Source organism: Cucumis melo, chromosome 4 (assembly GCF_025177605.1).
Source record: "Cucumis melo cultivar AY chromosome 4, USDA_Cmelo_AY_1.0, whole genome shotgun sequence".
Classification (NCBI taxonomy): domain Eukaryota; kingdom Viridiplantae; phylum Streptophyta; class Magnoliopsida; order Cucurbitales; family Cucurbitaceae; genus Cucumis; species Cucumis melo.
This window is the reverse complement of record NC_066860.1, coordinates 20,892,577-20,912,298: the sequence shown is the minus strand read 5'-3', so window position 1 is coordinate 20,912,298 and position 19,722 is coordinate 20,892,577. Positions and strand designations below refer to the sequence as shown.

The following is a 19,722-nucleotide window of genomic DNA, read 5'->3' as shown; positions in this document are numbered from 1 at the left end:
TATAATTATTTAACTTTTAGAAAGTAATTTTAAGAATTAAAATAAAACTTTATATATATATATATATATATATATATATTATTTGTTTCTTACCAACTAAAACCTATCTATTACTTACAAAATTTAATTAAAACTACAAGATTTTTCACTCTTACACACACGTGTTTTATATATATATTGGTTGGAACACCACATGAAAGCATTGACAACCGCAATGCATACATGATAATAATTTGTTCTTGAATTTTGTGTCAACGTAGGTATGATACAAAAATTTTGTAGTAATTTGAGTATCATATATATTATATATGAAACTTTTTGTTATTGAAACCCTAGATAATGGAAAATAAAATTTTTAAAGTTAATTTAGCAAAACTCAAAAAGATGGTTGAGAATGTTAGTTTTGGATGAGAGATTACGGAATAAAGAGAACTATCTCTTCAACCTAAATTGTTGTCCCGTAGAGAAAATTTGCAATCATCATTACATTTTAACGTTATATCTCTTTTATGATATTTTTTAACTATTGTTGACTACAAATGGATTCATAGTCTCACACATGCATATATATATATATATATATATACATCAAAATATAATTATATATGCATGTAAGATGATTTTTAAAGTCGGGAGATCACTAAATTATATACCTATAAAGTATTGATATTATTTTTAAAAGTTACTATATTAATGTTGTAACTTTTTTTTTTTTATAAAAAAAACAAGCATGAATGTTATTCAAAGGTCAAGGTTAGTATCATTATCCTCACCTTCCACAAACGTTTCAAACTTCCATTAGAGTAGAATACATTATTGTTAAGATTGTTTAATGAATAGCAAACATGTTTTAAATGTCATTATTTCAAAATTCTAAAGAAGTTTCTACTCTAAAAGTACAATTTTAAAACATTTATAAACTATCCACGATAATTTTATAACTCTATATAAGAAATATCCTTATCTTTTAACTTAAGGTTAAGATTTAGAGGTGTTTAGATAAGTTTATATCAATATATTAAACAAAACTCTTAGTGATATTTGCAAACTAAACTTGTAATTGAACCAGTTCCAGTTCCAATAATTAGGGCATATAGATGCCATCCCACTAGCATATTCTCTCTTTATTACTAAATTTACACATGAAGAGAGTGACTTGAAACAACCTCCCATTTTCAAAATTAAAGGAAAGAAAAAGGAATATTCCATTTTCAAATTCCTTTCTTCCAATCATAAAGAAAAAAAGTTGAGTCCAAATTCCTCTGTTCTTTGACATATTCCTTAAATTATTCCTTCAATAAAAACCTCTCATATATATATATATATATATATATATATATATATATAATATAACCCAAATCGCCTTCTAATTAAAATCACCAAAACAAAATAATACTATAAGTAGTAATGGCGGATCTTCACCCCCTCATCGGGACTAATGATCACCGCCAGCAGCAGCCGCCGTCGAGCTCCCACAGCGGAAGCGAACACTTGGCTGAAGAATGTCTCTCCGAGATGGTGGTTGATTTTCTTGAAGACTACGACGGTTGCCGGAGTAGCTGGGCGGAGGACGATCTTACGGACGGGGAGGCAATGGATGTAATGGCGGCGGGGGAGGGCGATTGTAGGGAGGCGGTGGGGGAAATTCGGAGAATGGTGAGTGTGAAGGGCGGGAATAATGTGGAGGGTTATAGAGAAGTGCTTGTGGATAATGTTCGGGCAGCGGCTTCTTCGTTGGAGGGCGTCGTATCGCGACGGAGGTTGGTGTTGATTCTTCGTGAGCTTCATTACAATGCGGCGATCTGTAAGACGAAATGGGGAAGCTCTCGAGGTGTGGCCGCCGGGGACTATGAGTTCGTCGACGTGGTGAATGGGAACATCCGGTAATTATAAATTAAAATGTTATTTATAAACAATCACATCACATTACATCACATTACATCACATCATATTATTACACCCACATCTATCCACACTCTGACCATCTTTTAAATCAAATTTTTATGCTTTTTCTCAAATCTTTTATTCTACTTTATTTGTTTTATTATATATGAACCCATAATTGTTGAATAACTGAATTTTAGTTTAACCTAAATTAAAGTTGTTAAGTTGATGATTCTTATTGAAGTGGTTTATTATGTTACAAGGTACTTGATCGACACAAACTTTCGAGCGCAATTCGAGATTGCGAGGGCCACAGTCCAATACAAAGAGTTATTAAAATCATTGCCTTTAATTTTCATCGGAACGGTAGAGGAGTTGAAGAAGATGGTGAGGATCATGTGCGACGCTGCAAAGGTATCACTAAATCATAGGAATCTGTCAGTACCTCCATGGAGAAAAGGCATTTACATGAAGAACAAATGGTTGGGACCATATCGTCGAACTATAAATCCAATTCACGAAGAAAAGTCTCCGACGACTACACTAGATAATTCCACTAGTTGGGCAGTCAAATGTAGGTGACTACAAATGTGGAGACAAACATTAATGTGTCATCTGTTTGTGTGAGATCGATTAAGGCAGGTTGATAATTAAGATGATGGATTTAGTGATTAAGTAAGAGATTTTACTTTCTTCTTCTTCTTTTTTTTTTTTCTCTCTCTCGTGAACCTAGAAAAGGTATGGAGTAAATATAAAGTTTTTCTTTTCCCCTTTTTGGGTTGGAATTCTAGGCTTTTTAGTAAGGTGAGAGATGTCAACCTCAAAGCTTCAAGGACATACATGACTTTAAGCCTAGTTGAGCTATGTTGAGGTTGTTTAGTAGAATTTTCTTTTCTTTTTTATTTTATTTTTAAATCAGACATAGATTGTACACATATTTGTACCCAAAGTTTTAATTCAAACTTTTTTTTCTAGCTATTGTATTCGATTTTATAATATTATTTAAGTTTACTAATTGTTAAATCAATTAATTTTAATATCTTTTTTTGCAATAAGTTTAAAATATTAAATTAAATTTTTTTAATATTTTGTCATTTTCAACATTTATTTATGTATATAAATATATGTATTATAAACTCAAATGGTTACTCACTGTAATTTCTCTAGTTCTAAAACCTCAACATAAACCCCAGCTTGGTGTTAATTAATTAACATGCACTCAACTAATTAATTAACATTTGGCCTTCCATGAGTTTCAAATCTTCCATAGCCATATTTCGAGAAGTCATCCATAAAAGAAACATAGTCCATTGATTAAAATTTCAGGGCTGAACCTCGTACATCCGTATGCATTATTTCTGAAGGTAATTTTGAAGAAGAAACATATGTATATACAGATGAATGAAACGGTTACTTTGTGTAATTTTCCTTGAAGACAGGGAACGTGTATACGCTTAGTATTTGTAAAAGGTAAGTTCAAGAAATGAAGTACATGAGTGAGAATGGTGTCACGTGTCCTAATCGATCATGCCAAATTGAATTAGAAACTCTTATGCCAACATGGCTTGAAGTGTTTACTCAATACTTTGTTATACAGGATTGGTGAAGGATTTTGCTGTTGTGATTGGATATATATAGTCCATTAATACTGGGTCCTTTGAAGAGGATTTTTACCGAAAATTTGTTCGGAATGATGAAGTAGTTAGAATTAAATATGAAAAATGCAATTGTTATTGGTACACAGCCGGTTGACTAAAAGTAGCTAGATTTGAAGAGATATGAGAGACGTAAAGAAGATCAAGAAGTTTAAAAGAATGAAGAGTTCCACAACTTGAATGTGTTATATAGGAAGAGATTGTCCACTACCAACGACTATTTGATCATTTCCAGGATATTCAAAAACTTAATGAATTGATTTAAATCAGCAGTGACATGAGAGTTACGACTTGAATATGCAAGCCAAGTGTTCGAAGCTGATGGATTGCTCATGATGTTGTACTTTTGGGTGGCAACCATTGATGCTAGTTGGGCTAGTAGTGGATATCCTGGCAACCTTGATAGTTGTAGTCTTGAATATTATAACAGTCAAGTGCACCATGGCCAAAACAAGTACAGATTTGACACTGAATATTGGAATTTCCAAGATGACTTTGAGTTCTTGTTGCAAAATCTTGAACATTAACATAACCCCCTTCCTCTACAACTTCGAGGATTGAAGTTCTGATTCATATTTCTGATGTTGAAATTTTGATTTTTAGGACCTTGTTTCTTCTTTGCCTCCTTGAGTTGGGGCTTTATTGAAGTTTTTCCTTTCAAAAAACCTAATTAAAAAATAGATGGCATGGTCAACATGTAATCTTTTGCTTTCTTTTACAAATGGGTTTCTTAAAGAAGGTTGCATCTTCAACATGCAACGTTCTTCAAAATATTCTTCAACATAACTTGCCTTTTAAATTTATTGTCCTTTGTTGATATAAGACATGATTGTTTGAATTCCAGAATTTTTAGGTGCAATTTAATTATGTCGATGAAACATGTTTTGCTCAAGAGGAGGTGATTACACATCCAACTGGTGCAATTCAGTTCATTCACATATAATAGTATTCATATCTATGTAAAAATATAATTGATAGTATACCGCCTTTCGACATCATCCAAAAAATTGAAAAGGTTTTATGTATATTTTGAAAAAAAAAAACATAAAATTTGAAAGAGTTGTCCAAACTGTCTATATAAAGGATCCAAAAAATGGAAACCTGATCACTTGGAGTGATTGATTAATTGATGCATTTTTTTTTTAATATTTGTTCATCGACCTTTGTTCCGTTTGATGTTTGACTTTATTTTTGTCCAATTGGTTGTTACTTAATAAATAACACATGTGTTTTGTTATAAAATATCAAACCTTTGTTAGTGATATTATATATATAACGATCTATTATCATCATCGCATTCTTTAAAGCAATTTCACTGGTACATTCTTTAACTTCCTTTCCAAAATTTAACTCCCTATGATTATAAAGCTATGATAGAAATTTATTTATCATGTTTAAATTTAAATAGTCACATGATCTTGGTCTTCTTAAGTACATTGTAAGGCTGATATTGGATTGAAATAGTTGTTGGCGTAGATCTTTTTAGTACAATAGTACAGTAGTTGCTTTTGATGATATCTCTAAAAGGTACCAAGAAAAAAATAATAATAAAGTAGAAGAAAAGAACAAACATGTGATAAATGAGTTCTTTTCAGGATTGCTATTTAGTAAGAAAATGATTCTCTAAGATGTTGGTAAGAGGTTTGTGGGAGTGGTATCTAAAAATGGTAGTCAGTAGTGTTGTTGGAGTTGGTGGGCAAAGTTGGTCGTCGTCGACTGTGATTGTTGTAGGTTGTGCCGGAAGTTTCTCTTATAGATCATTAAACACTCAAAATTCATTTTTCTAAAACTAAGTTTTATTGAAATTTTAATCCAAATTGGTGTTAGGCCAGTGCTAAACCATCTAAAAACAGGAAAGAAAAAATGGTTGAGTGCTCAACCGATTCAACTATAATATTGTAATAAATATTTTTAAAACTATAATATATTTTTATAAATAGTTTCTGAAATAACAATATTAATCTAGCATTTTTCTCAATAAAAAAATATGAGAGAAGACTGAAAAAAGCAAAGGGAAAAGTGAGAAAATAGTAATACTGGAGGCTCAAGGAAAAGGAAGTGAAAAGAAAAAAGGTGGAAGAATTGTGTGTTATTGAAGAATGAGATGCTTACTCCTTCTGCTTCTACGTACAGAGGAGAAAAAGTACGCATAGATGCTCAAGTAGAAAAAGAAAAAGGAGATAAACCTTAACCACATTAAATAAAAAAAAGAGAAGAGATGCATAGTTTTGTTTTGGGGTTAATTAGAGTCGTATGGTAGGTAGTTTTGAAAAACTACTTTAAGAAAAAACAAAAACAGTATTTGTCTTATTCAAACTCAAAATTTACCAATTATTTGACTCACTAAGTGAAGTTAGTATAAGTCTCACAAGTTAGCAAGTCTGAAAGTTGAGTTATAAAGTGGAGTTTCTACATGGATGAGAAAAACTAGAAAAATAGAGAGGACGAAAAATGTAAAAAACAAAGCTCAACAGATAACCAAAATTCCTCAATAAATAACAAATAGAAAAACATAAAAGTGTTAAAAAAAATAGGTAATCCACGCAGACTACCCAACTCAAACCATGAGGATTGAGTTGGCTAGAAAATTAGAGAAAAAAAGAAGTTGAGTTGGGTAGTCGGACCATGCAAGTAAGGGGTTGGGTTGACCCGACCCAATCCGTTATGAACATAATATACATATATATATATACATATATATATATATACATATATATATATATATATATAACCTAAAACCTAAAAGTAAACCTCATCTTGAATGGATATTGTGGACTTGGATTTGAATGTATATTATATATGTCACCTTACATCTTAAATGACAATTTGTTCAGCTTACATATTGAAAAACAATATGAAAATTTGTCTGAATTAGCGAGAGATGAAAAAAAAACAACCCGCCAACTCGGATTTTTAGGTTTGGTTGACCCTTGCAAATTATATTAAACATTTTTTACTAACCCGAATACTTTAAATTGGTTCAAATTTTTCCACTTATGTACATCCTAGAAAATATAGTATGACTAAATAAACGTACCAACTTCAACAATTTTAGTATGCTAAATGACAAAGTATAATATACTTTCCCTAAATTTCATATTTAGGGACGAAAATGATATATAAAAAACTTAGGCGATCGGCCAAACCAAAGGTCATTGGTGGAAAAAGGAGAGGGTCAATGTTGGTTTGGAAAAAATCAAAATTAGAAAGTTGTTTAAAAATATCTTAAAGAATAAAACCAATCAACTTACCAAAACCAACTTCCTTTTAAACATTAACTAAACGAACCATAGTCCACTCGTGATTGATTGAAAAATTGACTCTGACCAACCGTTGCATATAGAGATGTTCAATTTTCCTGCCTATGGAAGAGGGAGTAGAGAGAAAACTTCTTGTGAGCTAAAAGGGATGGGGATAGGTCCGCAAGGAATGCATTTTTCGTCCTAGATCCGCTCCCGCCCCATTTCCATCATTAGCTTCTACTTATATCTTGTATAGTTATTTAATATTATGTTGTTATTATTATTAAATAATATCACAATTTAATTTGATTAATTTACATGAATATAACAAAACCCAAAAATATTTATGGCCTGTGTAACAAAAAAAAAAAAAGCCCATGAAGCCAGAAAATATATTTTCATAATTTCCAGATTTTTCCTTGAATGTTGTGCACGATTCATCACTTCTCTTTCTTCTTCTTTGCCATTTATTCATCTTCTTTTCTAGATTTCTTTACCTCCTCTTCCAAATTTTCTTTCTTCTATTTTTAAATGAATTATTCTTCTCTTTAAATCTCTTATTTCATCTTCATCATTTTTGGTAAAATTCTATAAAGCTACTTCAACTTCCTCATATTCTTGAATATCAAGATCATTTAAATATCATTTTTGACATGATCTAAACGATCATTTACCATTGTCAATATGATCGTTTACCATGGTCAACACGATCGTTTAAATGTAAAGCATTTTTTTTCATCGTTTAAAACAAACTACACGATCATTTAAATGTAAAGCCTTTTTTTTCCATCGTTTAAAACAAACTACACAATCATTTGTTGGCATGATCTAAATGATTGTTTACCATAGTTAACACGTTTATTTAGCATGACCAACACAATCGTTTAATTTGAAGTTTTTAATGATCATTTACATTGGACTATACGATCGCTTACCATAATTATCGTTTAAATTTGAAGTTGTTTCTCACATTGTAAAAAAGAATTGCACAATCGTATATCATGACCTAAACAATAGTAGATCATTCGTTTAGACTATAGTACATTATCGTTTAGAAAAATATTAGTCGTGCACGCATGTGATCGATTAATCGCATGTTGATTAATTTTTTTTTTTTGCATTTCTAAACTTTTTCTGTTTTTAGAATTATTTTATACTAAATATTTTATCAATGTGATATTTTTTAAAGAACTTTAAAATTTTCAAGTTGGACTGTTGGTTAGTTAAGGAAATGAATATATTTAACTTAAATATTTAAATTTAGATTATGTGAATAATTTAATTTGATTTATACCTATGCCTTTCTAGTAAAAAGATTGATTAATTTTTTAGGTTAATAAATATTTTTCAATAGAGGTAAATAGTTTGTTTGGATTATTTTTATTTTTATTTTTAATAATATTTGAAAAAAGGAATTAATTGGGTTTTTAAAAAAGAAAAAAGAAAAATGTTGTGGGAGAATGTTGGGTTTAGGGTTTAGGGTAAGAAATTTGGGAGAAATGAAATGGGGATGGAATGGCACCCCGACACGTCACGTCGACATCACTTTGCACACTCTCCCTATTAGAAATTAGAAACGCGGAGGTACGCCGGAATCAGAAACCCTTTGTTCATTTTTCTCAAACCCCATTTCTATATTTTAGAGTATTTCAATGAACACTGCTTCAGATTCTCCATTATCTTCATCTTTATACCATTTCCATTCCTTCTCCTCTTCCTCAATTCCCATTCCCAATTCTTATCTTCATATAATGCGATTCCAGGCCCTTCAATTTAACCCCACCCCCTCGGTTAAACTTCCTTTCAAACCCCTCTGCCTCTGGATCCACTCTCAATTTCTCCATCATGGCCAAATCTAATCCCTATATTCAACACACTCCTTTCTCATCCCCATCTCCTCAACCTGGCAAAAGTTCGTCTCCCTTAACTCCACCTTGATCGTTGTCTCTGTTTTGATTTATGGTTTTTTTATCTGTTTTCTTTTTTAATTATTATTATTTTTTTTTTTTTGGATTTTTTTCAGGAGATAGGGTCTGGGATGCATTGGGTCGCTGCGGGAAGATGTTGGAAGGTTATGGAAAAATGGCAGGGGAAGCTGCTGAAAACGTTTGGCATCACAGTTGGTTTTTTTTTTTTTTTTTTCCTTTATCATCTTAATTTTGTTTTTAGTGTTTGAATTTATATTTTTAAATGTGTTTACTATATTTTTAAAATTGGTTTTGAATAGTTGAAACTATCATTTTGATGATTTTGAATATGAGAAGAGTAATTAACCATTTCAAAATCAATCTACAAAAAGTGTCCTTAAATGCTGAAATATAATTTAATGCTTAATTTTTCAACTTTTAAGTGCAGTTTTTCACCCATCAAATTTAGTTTTGAATGATGAAAAACATGTCAGAGTTATTTTGAAAATGACAAGTAATTTTAATCATCTCAAAATCATTTTCGAACATGTCTTTGATTTTTTGTATTCTGTTAGAAGATGATTTGTTATATTGATGCTAATAGTGAAATAGTTCGTATCGATCAAGTTTCTTTATAATGAACTTTGTGATACCCAATTGGCCATGTTTTTAATAAATGATGGTTTAAATACTACTTTGGTCTTATAATTTTAAAAATGTTCATTTGGTCATTTTTACTTTCTAACTTAGTTCATTTTGGTTCTTGTGCTTTTAGAAAATTACAATTTTTTGTCCCTTGAAAATTAAATAAAACAGAAAAATGACGGGACTAAAATGATCACTTTTTAAAAGTACACATAAACCAAAGTTTAAAGCATGAGAATTATATGAAAGTACAAAATCCAAATAAACCAAAGTTGAATGTACATGGACCAAGATGAACCAAAAATATAAGGAAGTATAAGGACCAAAGCAAACCAAGTCAAAAGTGCAAGGATCAAAGTAGTATTTAAGCCCAAACGATAACATTTCCATTAATTGGAGGTATGTGATTGAGGAAGCTGATAAAAATAACATGTAAAATGAGATCAGTTTTATTTTCGAGGGCCTCTAATATTCTAATATCGTTTGCTTTTAGTTTTATCTAGAATAATACCTTGAATGTTCACATTTGGATCCTAATATGCAATATACTTTTATCAACAGTAAAAGTTAGTCCTAGCATTGGTGATGTTGCAAAGGCCAGGTTTGTTCAAGGAACGAAATTACTTGCTGAAGGAGGACCCGAAAGATTATTCCACCATACATTTGGTGTTGTTCCTGGAGAAAAATACTTGCACTCATATGCTTGCTATTTGGCAACTCCCACTGGTCCTGTGAATGGGACTCTTTACATATCCACAAAAAGATTGGCTTTCTGTAGTGAATCCCCTCTTTATTATTCTTCATCTCCTCCTGGGCAGTCAGAGTGGCTCTATTACAAGGTATGCTTGACTCTTTACTATTGGGGATGTTGTGGCTCTATTACAGGGGGTTTTGATATATCAGAAATAGAAGTGTTTCTCAAATATTTATTAAGTTTCTCATCTTTTAGTATTGTCTTGAGTGGAATACTCTACAGTTTTCCTGTATTATAAGCCTTAAAATGTTTTCTACTCCTAGGACAGTGAATAAATGAATAGAAAATGGTTGAAAACTTGAAATACCGTTATGGTCTCCGTATTTTGAAGTTTGTTTAATTTTAGTTCTTGTACAATCTAATCAACCACAATTTAGGCCCTCAAAGTTCATTCTTTTTACGTAGATTGATTAAATGATAATCATGCAAGAAAATAAAATAGGTGAAATATGTTTTTAAAATTTATTGTAAAAATGTTATAGATAACAATTTTTTTTTATTAAAATTAACAATAAACTAGCTTTGTGGATTAAATTTAAGATTTGATAAAAATACATGAACTAAAATTGAACAAACTTCAAAGTATAGAAACCAAAATGACTTTTTAACCTAAAAAAATTGTCGTTACAAAAGGCGGCTTGAGCCCTAATTCATGCTTAGCTACTTTAGCAACTCTATAGATTATATTGCACATGATAAAACTTTATCTGCTCTCTATACCCTCAGGTATCTAAATACTGTTAAATTGAACCAATTAGACTGTTGGCATTGAATTAACTATTAGATGTTTTTGGTTTAAATACTGCTTTGGTCTATGTATTTTTTGTTTTTACCTCATTTTGGTCTATGTACTTTTAGAAAGGGATCATTTTGGCCCCTTAAAAGTGAAATAAAAATGAAAATGAAATTATCAAAATGGTCAGTTTTTTAAAGTAGAGGGTTAAAACAAACAATTTGGAAGTACTGGAATTGAAATGATCTAAAACCAAAAGTATGGAGACCAACCAGACTACGGAAGTTGAGGAAGTTTTTCTCATTTGTATTCACCCATTTGTAGGTGGTGATAGAGCTGAATCGGGTGGCAAATTTACGGCCTTCTCCAAATCTTCTCGACCCATCTGAAAAAGACATTCATTTAGTCACTAAAGATGGGCATGAATTCTGGTTCCTGGGGTTTTTATCGTTCAGCAGGGCTCTAAAGAACTTAAATGAGGCATTAAAGGGATCCTCTCCCTAGTTTGTTTGGATGAATCCATATGGTTTGAGAGTTTCTGCTTCCTCTCTACATCCTATGTCTATGTCTTCTTACTTGTGCTTGTGTTTGTTCCTATGTCTTCTTATTGCAACTAACTACTTTCCTCAATAACATGTTGTATCTTGAAAAAGCTATCTACTTTACTCAATAAAGATGTTGTAACTAGAAAATGTTAGGTATGTTATTCTAGTGAAAATAAAGAATCAATGATTTCTTAGATTTTGTAGGGGCGACTTATAAATTTGTGTTCGAGTGAGATTTTGATCAACTTCTTTTAATTTTGTTCTTTTCCAACCTTTTGTCACGTCAGCAAACTTTGTTTTTATCTCTTTTCTCCCTTTGTGTTTTTTTCCCTCACGCACTCGTCGTTTGTGGATTTGTTGCACTTTGCATGTTTGGCGTTCTTTTCACTACTTGTCGTTTTTGCCCGCTTGGGGATGGCGACTAAACACGTGAGAGGGAGAGGCAAGGGTTGTGTAGAACCAAAGGGAGGAGTTGGGAAAAACATACTTTGAAGAATAATATCAAATCTCATTTGATTCTAATATATATACATATTTTTTTTGTTAGCGTGTCAAAATATTCTGGTTCCTTTAAATTCAACAATTTCCAAATTATTCCCTTTTATGGTTGGTTAGTGTGATAATGAAATTTTAATGAGAATTCATGTATACATTCAATAATACCAAGTCTGCAGGCTACAACAGTCAACAACACCAACATTCCAGTACCTTCTACGTTTCATTATGCTTGTTTATATTAATATCTGTGAGTTTTCCAACTGGCATATACTCACTTAAATTGAGTGGATATTTTCACCGTCAAAGTTTCATTAAAGTTGATAGGTTTTGATAGATATGAAGATGTTATCTAACACTTTAAGATGATATCCAACACTTGTAGATCACTAAAGCATAAACATTTTGAACTGGTCGCTCGCGAATTTGCTACCCTTGCACAAACTAAAAGGTCCACCCATCTTGATGTCCAATGCTGTCATTGACCATGTTTTCTTTCCCCTGTTTCTGATTCCTCAACCATGACTCCATCACTTATTATCACTCAATCCAATCTTTTTGTGAGTAATTTTCTCGCTAGACCAATAATCGCATGGTTTCTATCATCATCATATGATTCCCAATTGGTGATCGAAGAAATTCTTTCACTTGTTCCAATTTTTTGTGACCTCGCCGTATTCCCCAAAAACTCCATTGTTTATTTCATTCAATGGATTCTTTCTTCTTTATCTTCACAGTGTTTTGATTCCTCCTGTTTGATTCCCAGTTTTGATTAGACCCATTTCGTCACAATGAAGCATAAGAAGGATTAGACTCCAATCGTGATGGACACAATCTTCACCATGAGCAATTGCCTTGACTCTCAAGAGAACCACTATGTTCAGTGTTCCTCTGCTTCCACATCTCCAAATGGGAAATGTTTGCTTTTTTCTACACTTAATGTGTTTGTAAAAACTCCTCAGTGGTACTTATACCGTTTTTTTTTTTTTTTTTGCATATGTCCAATAGATAAGATGTGGGAAGTGTTGGATCGGTGTGGGAAGAGGTTTGAAGATTGTTCTAAGACGGTAGAGGCTGCAGCAGATGGCGTCTGGAATCACAGTTAGTTGTTTCCTCTATTCAAGTTTCTTTTCTGAATGTGTTGTTTTCACCAAAAATCCTCATTGCTGCTTTATTTTGATACTGAAATAAATTTATGATAAGAATGGTATTAGGAGGTTAGAGGGATATGAAAGTATATTAGTAATTAGTTTGGGGAGTTTGGTTATGGAAGAATAGGAAAGATCAGCAATATTTTGGGTAGCGATTTATGGCTTGAAATTATTCAAGACTGGGAGGATCCAAGTACCTCATACACTTGATCATATGTTTTTGTTATCTTTGCTATTTCAAGGTTCTATCAGTTCAGTTCTCCCCATTTCTTGAATATGATTGGTTGAGCTTTCATTGAGTTGTTTATGTCCGTAAAGAAATGGTTTTCAGGTTTGTCACAAGTTATCTATCATTGATTCCAAATAACCAATATGTTTAGTAATTTAATTGGCAACTTCAAATAGTAAATGACATGTATTGTTAAAAGTAAGAACTGAACCAACTTTTCTTGGCAAGGATTTGCTTTATTCCTTTTAGTCCTTTCTAGAATTATGAAATCTGGACCCTGGGTTTGTATACCTGTTTGATGTACTCACAGGTTTCTTAGCGTCTAACCGGCACTGCAATATATGCTTTTCCCAACAGTGAAACTTAGTTCTAGTGTCACTGATGCGGCCATGGCCAGGCTTCATCAAGGGACGAAGTTGCTCACTGAAGGTGGCTATAAAAAAGTATTCCAGCAGACGTTTGGCTTCGTTGATGGAGACAAATACTTGGATTGCTTTGCTTGCTATCTGTCCACTTCCTCTGGGCCTGTGAATGGGACTCTTTACATATCCACAAAAAGAGTGGCCTTTTGTAGTGCGTTTCCTCTTTGTTATTATCCATCGCCTGGCCAGCCACAGTGGATTCTTTATAAGGTATGTTTGGCCCATTGTTCTTGAAGATATTTTGTTCTGATGGATCTGAAATAGGATTTTAAGATACAAAACTTCGCTGTTCATTGATAAATAGTTCATTGAGTTTATTTGGGTTTGATAACCTAGAACCGTTTGATAACCATTTGGTTCTAGGTTCTTAGTTTTTTTAAATTAAGCATGTACACACTTCCTCAACTTGTAAAGTTTCTTTGTTAAGTTATCTACTTCTTAAAAATATTTTCAAAATCCTTGCCAAGTTTTGAAGACTAAAAAAATGTATGGCTCTATTCGACAACCATTTTATTTTTTTGAAATGTATGCTTAATTTCTCACCATTTGTTCGTAAGCTTTTTACCTATCTAAAAAACACACATAAATTCTAAGCAAGATTTTGAAAATAACAATCTACATTTTGTTTAGTTTTCAAAATTTGCCTTGGTTGAACATGTAATTTTTAAAAAACAGAAAACAAAACCAAAATGGATTTCAAGTGGGTCGTAGTTTTTAAAATCTCGTGTTTGTTTTGTGAATTTGGCTAAGGAATTCAAATCTTACTTTAAGAAAGATAAAAGATCGTTGTGAAGAAATTGAGATAAAGCAAGCATAATTTTCAAAAATTAAAACATAAAATCCAATAAACAGGGGCTTAGATATATGGAAGGAAAGACAAAACAGAAGGGATACAAGACTTCCCATATGTTTGAGAGGTCTTAGACACTTGACCAAAGATTCTACTGACTTAACTCTCTCTCTGTTAATGGCCCCACTCACATATACTTCTGTTATCTAACACGTGGTGAGGGCCCTGCTGCCTTCACTCTCAAAGATACTCTCTATTACAGTTACAGTCCACCAATTCTCTCTCCCTCTAACTTCCATTTCTATTTCCCGCCTTTTCTTCTTCAAAAACGCGTGATATGTATACGTGGTTTCTTGAGTCCAACAAAACTTTCTACTCTTACAATACCTGAGTTCGTTCTTGGTCATAAAACAAGCTTTTGAGTATAATGTGGGGTCCATGAAATAAAACTATATGATTTAGTGATGTCTTCAATATTGAATGAAAGGGGTAAGTCCTATAAATTTTTCCCTCGAACATATTAGTTACTCTGCTTTTTTCTCTTAGTCGACTACAAATTGATAAGAAGAAGAAGAAGAAGAAGAAGAAGAGATACCTATTAACTGGTTGGTAGCCAAGTTATCTATACAATTCTCCAAACTTGCTTTAGTATGATTATGTTTCATGTTTTCTTTTCCGAATTTATAGAATGATGCAACTACGGTTTTGGAAATAACTATATGGAGTATTGCAACAGTTTATTTTTACCCCAGTTAATCACAATTTTTCACTTGGTTTCTTCTGTGAAATTCAACATGAAATAGTTCGTTGTTTGGTATTTCATAGTGTGATAGAAAATAACTGAAGTTCAAATCCATTAGAATAAAATTGATATGACATTATAAGGTGAATATAAATATCTTGTTTTATATAGTATAGTTCATAATCTCTCAATGGGTAAAATAGTCGACTCCCATTCACCGTTTGATGAATGAGAGATGGCGGGATTAGAGACTATACTCTTCACTAGGAAGTATATGAGCCCATAATTTAATACCATTTAATTTGCTCATTAAATAGCCTAAATAATTGTCATTTATAGTTACCCACTATGAATTAAGTAATAAACTGGCCAGTGGCCACCACGGAATCTCTAGCAATGGTTGGAGGAACTGGAAGTAGAATGCAGGGTCTGATCTTCCTGTAGGATACCATTGATGAATTGTCAGTCCACAGAAACTATAAGCTGTTGTCCAAGATTAAAGAAAATAATAAATGAAACCATTTAAAGATTAAAGAAGAGTCTGCAGCTTTATAAAGCTTTTTCTTGGACATCCATCAATTAATTGACCCTCCTTCCCCCCGGCCAAGGGAGACTCAATCTTCCTTTGACACCTCTTCATGATTATGAAAATTACTTCTAGGCGAAATTTGTTTTTCTTCCTAGTTCGATTAGTTATCACGTCTGTGCATATGAATAACTTAAGAGAGTCGATCTCCTATCTCCTTGTGTTTCCATGAATTACAGTTTAGTGGCCCAAATTTGATTTTGAAAACTATGTTTGTGCTACTATCTAAAGTGACTGGTATTTGAGTAGAAGCAATAAGAATGATCAGCAAATCAAAACACGGAGTTTCATTGAGTTTCTTTGTTCCTCTATCTTTCTCGCTCATGTTTTCAACGATGAATCTTCTGTTAATGTCTTCAGCTTGATTCTTTTTCATGAATATGTAGATGGTGATAGCGGTTGATCAGGTGGAAAAAATCAATGCTTCTTCAAATCCTATGGATCCTTCACAAAAATATATCCAACTAATCACGTGGGACTCTCATGAATTTTGGTTCATGGGATTCATATCATATAATAAGGCTCTCAAGACTTTAACTAATACATTGCAGCGATCACGTGCCTAGGTCGGACTCGGAAGATACCAAAATGCAACTGTTTCCTATCATAATCTCGTGCGTGTCTAAACCAACACTTAACTTCTATACTCTTTGCATGTACTTTTTTGTTTCAGTCAACTGAGATAGCTGATAATAATCATTTGATGCAATGCAAATAATATCTTATGAGACACATATCCTCGAGATTCATTTACTAATGCAAATAATATCTTATGAGATACATATCCTCGAGATTCATTTACTAATGCAAATAATATCTTTAATCAGAAATTTGTGTTATTTTTATAAATAGTTTTTATAAAATAAAGTTTAGATTGTATCTTACACTTGTGAAATGTAAGCAACCCTTTGACTTTAGATTATTATTGATTACTTTAATGCTGATTTGTGCAGAAATTGTAGTGGAGATCTTTATGATCTTTTATTTCACCTTTTCTTTTTCTTTTTTGGTATCTTCCAAAGCCAAATTCATATGTTATGCCCTAACTTTTAGGGCATATATTTCATCTTCCATTTTTATGACAATAACCATATTTTCTTTTTTGGACAAACTTTAAGCCAGAATATTGATCCATGACCATGAGCAATAAACACCTTATATTGTATAAATGTCTAGAAAGAAAAGAATCTAAACAATATATATATTCACACAATAAAATGAATGAAACAAAAGATGTGAAAGAGAACTAGATGCTTGCAATTTCACTTTAATAGGTCTTTTTGAGGAACTGTTTAGTGCCACTGAATTTGAAGAATCTGTTCTTATTGGGAAAAAGGGAAAAAAAAAAAAAAAAAACCCCATCAGTTAAAAATTAAAATAATAATAGGAATATTTTCTTTTGTTTCTTTTTATTGTTGTTGTTGTTAAAAAAAATCCATAAGCTCTCCTTTATGCTTTTTGGAGACATCTTTGAAAATACAAGCAATAGAATGGAGAGTATGCAAGTAGAATTTCTTTTTTTTTTTTTTCTTTTTTTTTTTAAGAAAAAGTAGAAAATTTTAGAATATGAAAACATCATCAAGAATGAGATATTTGTCTTTGGAATATGATGGAATAGAAAAGAAATAGTGAAGTGTTTTTTAATATGCAACAATGGGAAACATTACTATAATTTGCACCAAAATAAGGAGTTCAAGACATCTTAATTCTGTACATATTTCAATATATGGAATATACTTTGATATACTTTTCTTTTCTTTTGTAGTCCAACCAAATACGCGATAAGAGATAAACTTATGACTTCTTTATTAAGAATACGTTGTATATGATATGTCCGAAGAGTTGTATTTGTGTTAGCTTGGGTTTATTTAACTCCTTAAAGATTTGTCCTAAAAAAAAAATCTTTTGCTTAGAAAGTTAATTTAACCCGTTTTAGAATAATATTGAGTGTTTTTTTACAAATAGGATACATTGTTACTCATGTTTTGATGAGACAATTACAACTATTTTTATTTTAATTGCTCGTGTTAACTTTTAAAAATCTCACCATTCCAAACATAGTAAATTAAGATACATATCTTTTTCTCATAGATTAAAATTTTGAATTATCAACCTTGCATGTTCTTAATTTTTTCAAAAAAAAAATCTCTTAATCTTTTTTTAACTTTCACGCTTAAAAATCTAATTTATAGCACATCTTTCTAAAGTTTGCAATACTTTATCTGTTTGTAATTTGTATTTATTCATGGAATTGCCATAAAATGTAGTTTACAAAAATATCATTTCTTAGTTTCAAGTTAAAGTAAACTTAGTTCAACGATAATTAATAACATCCCACCATCGTAGAATTGTTGCAATCAAACTAAAATTTCTTAGTTTTGGATAACACAAATCTAACGTAGACTTGACTTTTGATTTGACAAGTAATCTAAAGATTTTTTTTTCCTTTTTTTAAGGATTGAAAATGGTTGAAAAATATAGGTTTTATATTTTGCAAAAGAATGATCGAGTTTTCCATCCATGTGATTAAGGCGTTCATTAAGGACTTAATCTCATCATTTTAACTTTTGACACAAATAATTTTGTGTCTCTCTTTCTTTTGAGATGATGATCCACTAAGCCAAATTTACTCATAACTTTTGGTTGATTATATTCCAAAAGTAAATACCAAAAAAAGAAAAGAAAAAGGGCATTTTAGAGAACAGCAAAAATGCTTTGATAAACTGGCAAGCAACTTCATCCTTTTCCCTCCTTACCGACCAATTTCATACTTTTAAAATAAATTAAAATGAAAGCAGAAGAACGAAAATAACCTTTCAATTATAGAAGGAAAAAAAAAGGAAGAAAAAAGAAGAAGAAGAAGAAGAAGAAGATTAAAATTAAAGCAGCAAAAATAATGTTTAAAGGAAATAAAAGTTTAAGAAAATGAAAAGTAATGTTCAGAATGAAATTACAAAATTAGGCTTGGGGCGTGTTTGGACAAACAGTCTTAAACAAATAAAATAAAATGAGACTGACATACCACCATATTTCTTTTCTTTTTATTATTATTATTATTATTATTATTATTATTATTATTATTATTATACTTTTTTTATTTGTTTAATTTTAATTATTAATTAAATATTAAATTATTGTTTTTGTGAATTTTAGTGAAACCGAAACTTCTCTTCTCATCTCTTCTCTTCTCTTGTTTTGTTGTTTTGGTGGCTTCTTATTTCTTAGTATTATTTAAATATCAGAATTAGTGTAATTAATGTATATAATCATTCAAGGTGACGTCGCGCCGCCCCACTCTCACTTAGACTCACTAACCCCTTCTTTTTTATTTTTTACTTTTTTTTTTTTTGTTTTTTGCTAACAAAAGAAGGGATTATTAATCCACTTTACTCATTTTTTAGTTTTCTAATTTCCCTTTTTCTTTTTTATATACAATACTATAATAATATTGAGTGTGAGCTTCAAATTCAATCTTTCAACTTTAAAGTTTCGAATAAATATCTTTTATTTACCTAATTTGGTTCTATTTCCACATCTTTTGATTAGTAAATTTAAACCTTTTGATTATTATATACATTTATTAATTAAATCGCAATATGGTTCTAACCCTTTTTTCAATCTTTATAACTTCCCTAACCCCCAACCATACTATAAATTTAACCACTTTACTTATATTTCACTATATATATATATATATATATATTATCTATTTATAATCTACACGCATGGCTATGAATTAGTATCTTCTTGAATTTTTAAATGCATAGAAAATAAATCATTTGTTATATATCACAAATAACAAAATAATAAAAACTAAAACTTAAAACCTATTTGTAATTAATGTTTAGAGGTCTTTTTAATAATATAAAAAAAATGGCAAGTTATTTACACTCTATAAAACAATTTCAGAAACGGAGAAAGTTCATAAGCCCACAATGCGAA

General features: G+C 31.1%; 3 protein-coding genes across 11 annotated transcripts; all 3 read left to right on the top strand.

Moving 5' to 3' along the window:
- Positions 1 to 1,347: 1,347 nt before the first annotated feature.
- Positions 1,348 to 2,862, top strand: LOC103499228 (uncharacterized). Its single transcript, XM_008462181.3, has 2 exons — positions 1,348 to 1,883; positions 2,148 to 2,862. Exons 1-2 carry the CDS (start codon positions 1,408 to 1,410, stop codon positions 2,464 to 2,466), a joined length of 795 nt encoding a protein of 264 aa, XP_008460403.3. The 5' UTR covers positions 1,348 to 1,407; the 3' UTR covers positions 2,467 to 2,862.
- A 5,363-nt stretch (positions 2,863 to 8,225) lies between these two features.
- Positions 8,226 to 11,559, top strand: LOC103499227 (GEM-like protein 1). Of its 3 annotated transcripts, none has more exons than XM_051083737.1 (4): positions 8,226 to 8,365; positions 8,805 to 8,904; positions 9,895 to 10,172; positions 11,145 to 11,559. In XM_051083737.1, the coding sequence occupies exons 1-4, from the start codon at positions 8,297 to 8,299 to the stop codon at positions 11,322 to 11,324; spliced, it is 627 nt and encodes a 208-aa protein (XP_050939694.1). In that variant the 5' UTR covers positions 8,226 to 8,296; the 3' UTR covers positions 11,325 to 11,559. The 3 variants fall into 3 exon arrangements, with proteins under 3 accessions (XP_050939694.1, XP_050939695.1, XP_008460402.2); XM_051083738.1 differs by having other exon boundaries at positions 8,334 to 8,365; positions 8,805 to 8,900; XM_008462180.2 differs by lacking the exon at positions 8,226 to 8,365 and adding an exon at positions 8,379 to 8,693 and having other exon boundaries at positions 8,805 to 8,900.
- Positions 11,550 to 16,562, top strand: LOC103499226 (GEM-like protein 2). 7 transcript variants are annotated; one of them, XM_051083735.1, is made up of 5 exons: positions 11,550 to 12,420; positions 12,627 to 12,738; positions 12,869 to 12,961; positions 13,598 to 13,872; positions 16,167 to 16,562. In XM_051083735.1, exons 3-5 carry the CDS (start codon positions 12,874 to 12,876, stop codon positions 16,344 to 16,346), a joined length of 543 nt encoding a protein of 180 aa, XP_050939692.1. In that variant the 5' UTR covers positions 11,550 to 12,420; positions 12,627 to 12,738; positions 12,869 to 12,873; the 3' UTR covers positions 16,347 to 16,562. The 7 variants fall into 7 exon arrangements, with proteins under 7 accessions (XP_050939692.1, XP_050939691.1, XP_050939690.1 ...); XM_051083736.1 differs by adding an exon at positions 14,999 to 15,057 and having other exon boundaries at positions 11,705 to 12,778; XM_051083734.1 differs by having other exon boundaries at positions 11,550 to 12,738.
- Positions 16,563 to 19,722: the final 3,160 nt, after the last annotated feature.

What these genes read in the sequence shown, in the direction of transcription:
- LOC103499228 (XM_008462181.3), top strand. Translation starts at nt 1,408, where the DNA reads ATGGCGGATCTTCACCCCCTCATCGGGACTAATGATCACCGCCAGCAG. An exon ending in GTGGTGAATGGGAACATCCG is followed by an intron (nt 1,884 to 2,147) that starts GTAATTATAAAT and finishes TTATGTTACAAG; the next exon opens with GTACTTGATCGACACAAACT.
- LOC103499226 (XM_051083733.1), top strand. Translation starts at nt 12,685, where the DNA reads ATGGACACAATCTTCACCATGAGCAATTGCCTTGACTCTCAAGAGAAC. An exon ending in AGATGGCGTCTGGAATCACA is followed by an intron (nt 12,962 to 13,597) that starts GTTAGTTGTTTC and finishes TTTTCCCAACAG; the next exon opens with TGAAACTTAGTTCTAGTGTC. An exon ending in CACAGTGGATTCTTTATAAG is followed by an intron (nt 13,873 to 16,166) that starts GTATGTTTGGCC and finishes ATGAATATGTAG; the next exon opens with ATGGTGATAGCGGTTGATCA.
- LOC103499227 (XM_051083737.1), top strand. Translation starts at nt 8,297, where the DNA reads ATGGCACCCCGACACGTCACGTCGACATCACTTTGCACACTCTCCCTA. An exon ending in TAGAAATTAGAAACGCGGAG is followed by an intron (nt 8,366 to 8,804) that starts GTACGCCGGAAT and finishes GATTTTTTTCAG; the next exon opens with GAGATAGGGTCTGGGATGCA. An exon ending in CAGAGTGGCTCTATTACAAG is followed by an intron (nt 10,173 to 11,144) that starts GTATGCTTGACT and finishes ACCCATTTGTAG; the next exon opens with GTGGTGATAGAGCTGAATCG.